Source organism: Prionailurus bengalensis, chromosome B4 (genome assembly GCF_016509475.1).
Source record: "Prionailurus bengalensis isolate Pbe53 chromosome B4, Fcat_Pben_1.1_paternal_pri, whole genome shotgun sequence".
Classification (NCBI taxonomy): domain Eukaryota; kingdom Metazoa; phylum Chordata; class Mammalia; order Carnivora; family Felidae; genus Prionailurus; species Prionailurus bengalensis.
This window is the reverse complement of record NC_057358.1, coordinates 82,022,790-82,031,639: the sequence shown is the minus strand read 5'-3', so window position 1 is coordinate 82,031,639 and position 8,850 is coordinate 82,022,790. Positions and strand designations below refer to the sequence as shown.

The following is an 8,850-nucleotide window of genomic DNA, read 5'->3' as shown; positions in this document are numbered from 1 at the left end:
TTTCTTGGGTCTGTGTTTTGTTTTCTTTCATTACGATTGGAAAATTACCTGACATCACTTCAGATATTTCTTTCTGCCCAATTTTCTCTTTTCTTTAGGGAGTTCTATTGCACATATTTTTGAGTGTTTTATATTGTCCCATTGCTCTGAAATGGTCTACTTTTTTTCCCATACTTTTTTCTCTTTGTACTTAATTTGGATAATTTCTGTTGACTTGTATTCACTTTCACTGATTCTTTCCTAAACTGTGTCCAGTAGGCTTATGAACCCATTACAGAGTTTTTTATTTTTGTTCACGTATATGTTAGTGCTAGCGTTCCATTATGCTAAACACACACACACACACACACACACACACACAAACTTTCTCTCTTTCTGTTAAAGTTTCCCAACTGTTCATGCGTGTTGTCCACTTTGCTCATTAAATCTTTTAACAGAGCAATTGTAATTATTTTATAGTCCTTGACTAATAATTCTAACATACGTGTCATCTCAGAGTTAGGTTCAAATTGTGTTTTGATAATGAATTCCTTCTTCTTGATTTTTTTGTGTGCATTATAATTTAAAAAATGTTTACTTATTTATTTTGGGGGGGGGTAGGGACAGAGAGAGAGGGAGGCAGAATCCCAAGCAGGTACTGTTCTGTCAGTGCAGAGTACGTCATGGGGCTCGAATAAACCACAAAATCATGATCTGAGCCAAAATCAAGAGTTGGACGCATAACTGACTGAGCCATTCAGGTGCCCTTATATTGTAATCTTTGATTGCATGTTGGACATTACGTGTAGACAAATAGTAGAGACGGAGATAAATAGTATTTATATAGAGAAGTGGAGAAATGGGTGTGTATTTTATTCTGTAAAGATAATGATAGGTTTATTCATCCTAGTCAGGAGTTGAACTGAATTTAGTTTTTGTTGTTGCTATCAATAATTTCAGTGCACCATAATCTTCAAAATCCTTCCATTATGGGCTTGTAATATCTTGTGTATAGTGTGGTGGCTCAGTTGCTAAATTCACTGATGTTGATCTGGAAAAATGTCTCAGAGAAGGGGAATGCAGTGGCAGATGTGATGATGTAGGCATTTGAAAAATACAGGGAAATAAATGCCTACAAAGATGGTAGAGTTGATTGGTTACTGCCAAGTTATATTGATGCCTTGATGAGGGATAATGAGAGTTAAGGGATGTTAACAAGCAGTTAGTGGCTATGAATGAGAGCCAGAGGGTATACTTATGTTGTAAATTACAAAGAGGCCCTTATCTCCTGTAGTTGAAGGGCAGACATAGTTGAGTGACATGTTGATCTACTTGTTAGAAGTATAGAACTCCAGAGACATTTCAATGCTCATCCAAGGCAGATCAGTCATGAAACTCAAGACCCTAATGGGGAAAACATGGGTACTGGAAACATGGAAAAGGCACATATGGATGAATGCTTGTGAGGATTTTGACTTTGTTGCTTGCTATTAACAATTTGGATTTGTAGAGGTGGCCCACTCTTCCCTACCAAGAGTTAGCTGAAAGATGCTTCTGAGGCCTCTCTCTTATAAGGCACCAGATGCTTCTTCCTCAGTTCTTCTCCTGGATGCCAGGCTGGTAACTAGTCTGTCTGAGGACATACTGGGCTTGGCGAAGGAGGGAAGAACATATACACTAGAAAAATTGAAAGAGTTGGCTAGCTTGTACTGGCAGAAGTCAGAAAAGTGTCTTTGGGATTCGATTTTGGTCAGGGTCCCAGAATATAATACTGGCTGAGGAAGAATTTATTGACATCCTCAAGATGTGGGATTTTGCATCTTAGCAGCAACCCCATTTCACTGCTGGGGTGGCTTTTAGAACCTGAAAAAGTGATTTCCAACAACACTGAGTGATGTGGAAATACCTGACTTTCCCTGAAGGATGGTAATGGAAGGAATAAAAAGGCTGAAGGAGGTAAGCATAATGGAGTGATGTAAGAGCATTAGATTCACTAGATTTGTTCTACAGGAGGGTCAATAGGATACATTCACTGAGGACATAAGGAATATGCTGCTGAGAGGGACATCAGCATCACCAGAAATTCAATAATGACACTCATTCACTAGGGATGATAGTAGGACAGATGGTCACAGAGTTGGGCTTGTTAATTTTCATGGTGATAATGGGCCCTTAGGAGTAGAGGCCATGTGGCTCTACTTGACTGCCAGAAGCATTTACCAGAAGGATTGGCAAAGTAAGAGGGGCAGCCAAGGGACTTGAACTGCAGGAAGTTGTGGAGATAGTTAATAGACCATAGTATCCTAAAGCCTCCCTAAGTAGCATCTGTAACTCTTCCAACTTCCTCAGTCTCATCTACAAATGTACAGTAAAACCTTGGATTGAGAGGAACTTGTTCTTTGAGTGTTACACAAGATGGACAAACATTTCTAATAAATTTTAACTTGATAAATGAGCAATGTCTTGCAATATGAGTAGTATGTGATGCAGAATGTCACATGATCACAACTGAGACAATGGTTCTTCTCTGTCTCTCACTGCGGGATGGTGGGTGATCATCTCCCATGCTTGGATGCTCAGTCTCAGGCCACAGTGTTGGGCAGAAATCAGTGATTTTATAGAACTTTGGAAGGTGCCCACAACTGGCATCTGACTTTTGCTTCCAACTGTTGCATCGTGAGCAACAGCAAGAGGTTATGGAGGAGATCTTGTCTGCAGAGGAGGAGAAAAAGTTGGGGGAATCCCTCGCTTCAAATGAGATTAGAAAGATGTGTAAAATGTGGGAAACAGTGAAAAATTTTGTAGAAAAGCACCACCCGAATAAGACCGTAGCGGTGTGAGTGATGAATCTGTTTAACGACAATGCAATATCACTTTTCAACGAAATCTTCAAAAGGAGGCGAAGCAAGTGTCATTGGATAGCTTCTAAAGCTGCATGAAAAGTAAAAGATTCCATTGAGCCAATAGGTACCAGTGATTCTGTTAGTGATAGTGAAAGTTGTCCTACACAATAGCCCTCCTTTCTCTTGTCTCCCTCATACCAGCTATGAGGGTTTTCAAAGGCAAATTCAGGTTAATTTGTTTATTTTTCTTTATATTTTGTATTTTCTTGATTATTTTGTATTGTATTACATTACAGTATTGTAATCGTTTTTATGAATATTTTTGGGTTATAGAACGAATCATCTGAGTTTCCCTTATTTCTTATGGGGAAATTCACCTTGATATACAAGTACTTTGGATTGCAAGCATGTTTCTAGAATGAATTATGCTCAAAAACCAAGGATTTACTGTGTTCTTTAAAAGTCAGGCACACTTTGCCACACTCCAGCTTCTATAGATTTTAATCATTGTCAACATGGCCTAAGATAATCTCTTCGTCTGATTTTTCCTTTAAATGGAATCCAAATCATTCTGATTTCAGCTCTCAAATGAGTCATAAATGTCCTTATGAATGATCATGAAATTCCATGCTGTCCTTTACAGTAGGAAGTATTTTCTATAGGAGATGCCAGAAAGAGGCAACCTTTAAGAGCTGCCAGAGGGAGAAACTTCAGAAAGCAAATAGTTGAAAACCTGAGAAAGATGATCTGAAGTATAATTGTGTGTGTGTGTGTGACATAATGAATAATATTTTCTGGGAAGTATGGAGGGATTTCTGAAAAAATGGGATTACAACTTTTTGATAGAGATTGGTAAGACTAATAGCTTTTCATGGGAAAACAGACTTAAAAATTCAGCTGATCACCCGATTTATGATAAGCAAAATAATTTTTAATCATTCTTCTTTTTTATATGTAGTCCAAAAATATTATTTTCCTAATTTCCCCTCTTATTTCCCCCTAACATTTCCCCTTAATTTCCCCCTTATATGTACCAGAAAAAGGATCTTTGAATATCTTTCTCTTGCTTGCAAATTTAAAACAAAATTTTGATGCATGCTCACGATCGATTCATATGAGAAATTACTTTAAAAGGAATATCAGGGGCGCCTGGGTGGCTCAGTCAGTTAAGCATCTGACTTTGGTTCAGGTCATGATCTCACAGTTCATGAGTTCGAGCCATGCATTGGGCTCTCTGCTGTCAGCACAGAGCCTGCCTTGGATCCTCTGTCCCCCTCTTTCTTTGCCCCTCCCCCATTTGCACTCTTTCTCCCTCAAAAATAAATAAAAACATTAAAAAAGAGATATCAGAAGCTCAAGTTATCAGTTGGCGTACCTTCAAGAATTTCATTCAAAATTTCTATTGATTTTGAGGCCATTAAAATGAATAAAGATGCACTATTTTTCTGGTCACATCCTTGAAGGCTTGTTTTACTTGTTTGTTCCTTAAGGTGTAAATGAATGGGTTCAATAAAGGAGCAACTGAAGTATTGAGAACAGCTATCCCCTTATTGAAGGCAACTCCTTCTTTAGCTGAGGGTTTTATGTACATGAAGATGCAGCTGCCATAAGAGAGGGAGATGACAATCATGTGGGAAGAACACGTGGAAAAAGCCTTTTTCCTTTGCTGAGCTGAGGGGATCTTGAGAATGGTCCAGATGATGTTTGTGTAGGAGAGAATCACCAGCACCAGAGTGACCACCAAGGTCACAACTGCTAAGATAAAGTCAACCAGCTCCAGGAATCTTGTGTCTGAGCAAGATATTTCTAGGAGGGGTCCATAGTCACAGTAATAATGATTCAGCATGTTGGAGGCACAGAAATCCAGCTGACTGGTCAGGATGATTGGGGATATGATGATTAGGAATCCAGCCAACCAAGAGCAGAGAACCAGCTGGATGCAGACTGTGCTGCTCATAATGGTCATGTAATGCAGGGGTTTGCATATGGCCACATAGCGGTCAAAGGACATGGCAGCCAGAAGGTAAAACTCTGTGGCTCCGAAGAAGATGGCAAAGAAGTACTGAGTGAAGCAGCCAGCAAAGCTGATGCTCTTGTTTCCAGTTGTGATGCTGAACAGCAGCCTGGGAGTAAAAGTGGTTGTAAAGGAAATTTCTAAGAAGGAGAAATTCCGGAGGAAGAAATACATGGGAGTCTGGAGGTGGGAATCCAATAGAGTAAGGGTGATGATTGTCAGGTTTCCAATGATGCTGAATATGTAGGTGAGGAAGAGAAATATAAAGATTACAAGTTGGATCTCCGGGATGTCTGATAGTCCCAGCAGAATGAATTCTGTCAGAAAGGTTTGGTTTTTCATTGCTAACCTTTGCTGCTTGTGAAGCTGAGAAGGAGATAAATGAGTGATGAGAAAGACAAGAAATCTCAGAAATATTGAGTGAGAATGTGGATTTACTATGGAATTTGTTCATGGGAAATTCTTTTGTCCACCTGACCCAAAGAGAATGTGTGTTTCAATCTAGCCCTTCACAAAATTTGCTAAAGTTCCCATATAGGAGGCTTTATTTCTAAGACCCTTTCCTTAGAACAACACATGGCCACTTGGTCTTCTTAATGCATGCTCTGCATTTTAATTTTTATTCTCTTAATCTTACTTTTCCTTTCATATCTATGCAACTCCTTTCCTATTATAGAACAGCCTTAATGCTTTAGCTGTTTGCTTCATTTGCTGTCCTCTCCCACATATTTGGCACCTGTCCTATCCTTTTGCTATCCTTTTGCTCTGCCTGATAACAATCCCCAACCCTCCAATGCAGGAGTGAATAGCTCTTTTTACATGTCCTAGCTTTTGTGCCTGGCAGCAGGGCTTGAGAAAGCTTTGGAATTTTGAGTTCTTTTCTGTATGAATCCCTTTCTCCTAGTTTTAACTGACAGGAGAGAGATAACAGCTAATAATTCCAATAAAACTTGCTTGAACTCCTTTAAATATTCAGGGAGGAATGTTTATCTGCATCTGGATCCCTTCTTATGCTCTTTAACTCTCTAAGCCATAGATGCAACTCTGGTATAGAAAACTAGGGAAGAGTCAGACTGGTTCCTTACAGATTAATTAGGATTCCTCCGAGGAAATAACTTGCTAGATGCAAGAATCCTTTTGGGCATTTCCCTTTTGTTGTGATCTTCCAGATTCCCAGAAACTAAGGAATATCAAGGTGTCTTCTGAACTGGGTGCTTATCTGGAACAGATTCACAGTGGAGCCCATCCATGAACTTGGACCATTGTTATCATTGGACTATAAGGTCCAGAAAATGTCATGTTCTGACTGGGAGGCTCAGGCTTTTGTTCACCAGCTTTTGGTCTTTGAAGAATTTCTCCATATTGTCATTAAAAAACTTACATTCATATTTCACATAAATGCCAGCACAAGTGTACATATTTAATTGTTCAAAGATGTTCATTTTATCACTGTAGTAGTGAAAAGCTATAAATAATAAAAATTCCACCAACGGGTGAATGGCTAAGTAAATTATGATCATTCCTATTTGGAATAAAATAGGAAATTTGATTTGTACTGGCTTGGATATGATTACAATATATTCCTAGTGAAATAAACAGGTTGGTATTCATTACATATAGTGTGATTTTTATCAGTGTAGGGAACTGGAAATTTATATGTATATTTCTAAGTGCACGGAAATAATCTGGAAGAATACCAAATGGTCAATGATAGTTATTTCTGGAATGCTACTGCACAAAGGGTGGGAGATTTTCCCTTTTACGTTATACCCATTTTGGTCATTAACATTTTTTAAAAAACAAGATTTTTTAAAAAGTAGGCTCCATGCCACCCAGGCACCCCTAAAAAACAAGATTTTTAATGTTAGAAAACAAAAGTAGAAATCATAATCAGATTTTCTAATCCATCACCACAGCCGGGTAACATTGATGACTGTGGATGTACTCACTTTTGATACTCAGGAAAGATGATGAGGGATTTTACCTCTCGATGCTATGAATCAAAATTGAGATGTCAGATGTGGATGAAAAAGTAGAATAAGATGTAACATACTTTCTTTTCTAATGCTGATCCATGCTGTGTTTTCTTGCAAAGTATACAAGATTCTTGAGCACTGGTTTGAAAAGAAATAGTTTCTAGCTCTCACTTGCTACTGCTCTTTCTACAGTTGATTCAAATTAGAATTGGATCCATAATTCTTGAAAATGCTGCCTTATATAAGCTAATGGAAATCTTTATTCTTCAAAGTCTCATTTTCTCCATTTTGTCTAAAGACTTGTTGTGGATTTCTTTGTGATTTTGTACCAGTTTGAGTGATGCACACTTTATCTACTTTACTCAGCAGAGACATTAAGGGATAAATTATGCTTTGGGGACCCAGGTCTAGAAAATTTTAGTTAGTCCTTAGAAGAAATAATGTTGGGGATTAACATTTGACAGGTAACTGGGGATGTTATTCCCAACAGACTCATGAGGAAGTTGCCACAAGTGTGTCAGTTACAGGATAAAAGCCTTGTGGGAACTGAAACAATAATGATGATAACAATAGTTAAAAAAAATGCAACGATGTCAGTTTTTTGAGTGGTTTACTTGAGCTGGGCAGATTTGTAGCAACTTCCATTCCTCTTATTTTATGCTTACAACAACATTTGAGACAGTAGCTATTATTAAGCTCTCAGGTCACCTACTTTAGTAGGTATGTGATCTTCAGCAAGTTACCTAGCCTCTCTGTGTCTCAGTTGCTTCATCTCTAAAATGGTGGTAAGAATAGTACCTATATCATAAATTTGTCATGTGAACTAATAAATGTGTAAATGTATGTAGAGTGCTTAGAAAAGTGCTTGGAATATGGTAAATATAAGACGAGTTCCTATTATTGCTATTACTGTTTTGTCCATTTTGTAGATGAGGGAATTAAATATCCAGAACTTATGTAACTTTCCCAAAGTCACATAGCAGGTACCTTGAGTTATTGGGATTTGAGAACAGGTATGTCTAATTCTGCAGCATGCTCCATTTCTCTTCAGGAGCATGAGGCATGTAGAAGTAGCATTTGCTTCCTATTGTCAGTGGCATTAATATATTGCCATAGGGAAAGCTCAGGATTTATTTCAGAACAACCTCTTTCCTTCTTGTGTTGGACTATTGTTCTTGATTCTTGTTTTCTGACAGAAGGCAGGATACTCTACATCCCTCTACCTTTTCTCCATGGGATTGAACTTCTTTCCTTCATGGCCCCTCACCATTTCCTTTTGGATTCTGCATTGCTAAGCTCCTTCTGTCCATATATAGTCAGTCCATCAATTATTTACGTGGCAATGTCAATAGCAGACTGATCTCCAAGGACCATGTAGTCTGTGAGAGGCCCATGGTATTGTATTAAGTAGGGCTTTGGCTAAGAGACCAGTGGTACTGAAGTTTCTTTTTGCATTTGGGGAGAAGAAAGTTTCTGTTTTCAGGGTTCGTCTGGGGTAAATCTGTGATTTTATGAAGTTTTCCTTTAGTTCTTTATGGTGAACAATTTTTTTAAAATATAGTTTTTAGTCTTAGGTAGAGATACCTAAGGATAGCTGTTGCAAATACAAAGTTGAGACTGATAATGTGTAATTGACCAAGAGTCTTATGTCACTCAGACTCTTGGTAGGGAAGATAAAACAAGCCTATGGGTATGGCTGAAGGACAAAGATGTATCAACCAAGACAGGTGATATATTGGAAATGGATGATGAAGAGGAGGAAAGGATGAGAAGGTAAAGAAAACCAAGATGGTGTAAATTTGTGAAAGAAGAGATAAATGCATCCAGTCAGAAGCCTACAAAGAGAGATTATTTTATATTCATTATGTGGGATCAATTCCTCCCATCTCACCCTCCCCTAAGAGAATCTTTCTTGGGCTTATCCTAGAAAGTGCCACTCTTTGACCAGCAATAATTGGAGCTTTGTTGACATGAGGCTTGAGCTGCCAATTAGAAGCTCTTTCCTGGGCATTTATACATGGGCTACAGTGTCTGAGTT

At 38.3% G+C, this 8,850-nt stretch overlaps 1 protein-coding gene across 1 annotated transcript; it reads right to left on the bottom strand.

Annotated features, from left to right (window-relative positions):
• Positions 1-4,239: 4,239 nt before the first annotated feature.
• LOC122473638 (olfactory receptor 6C4-like) lies at positions 4,240-5,178 on the bottom strand. The gene has a single exon (XM_043564275.1). It carries the CDS (start codon positions 5,176-5,178, stop codon positions 4,240-4,242), a length of 939 nt encoding a protein of 312 aa, XP_043420210.1.
• Between the last annotated feature and the right edge of the window lie 3,672 nt (positions 5,179-8,850).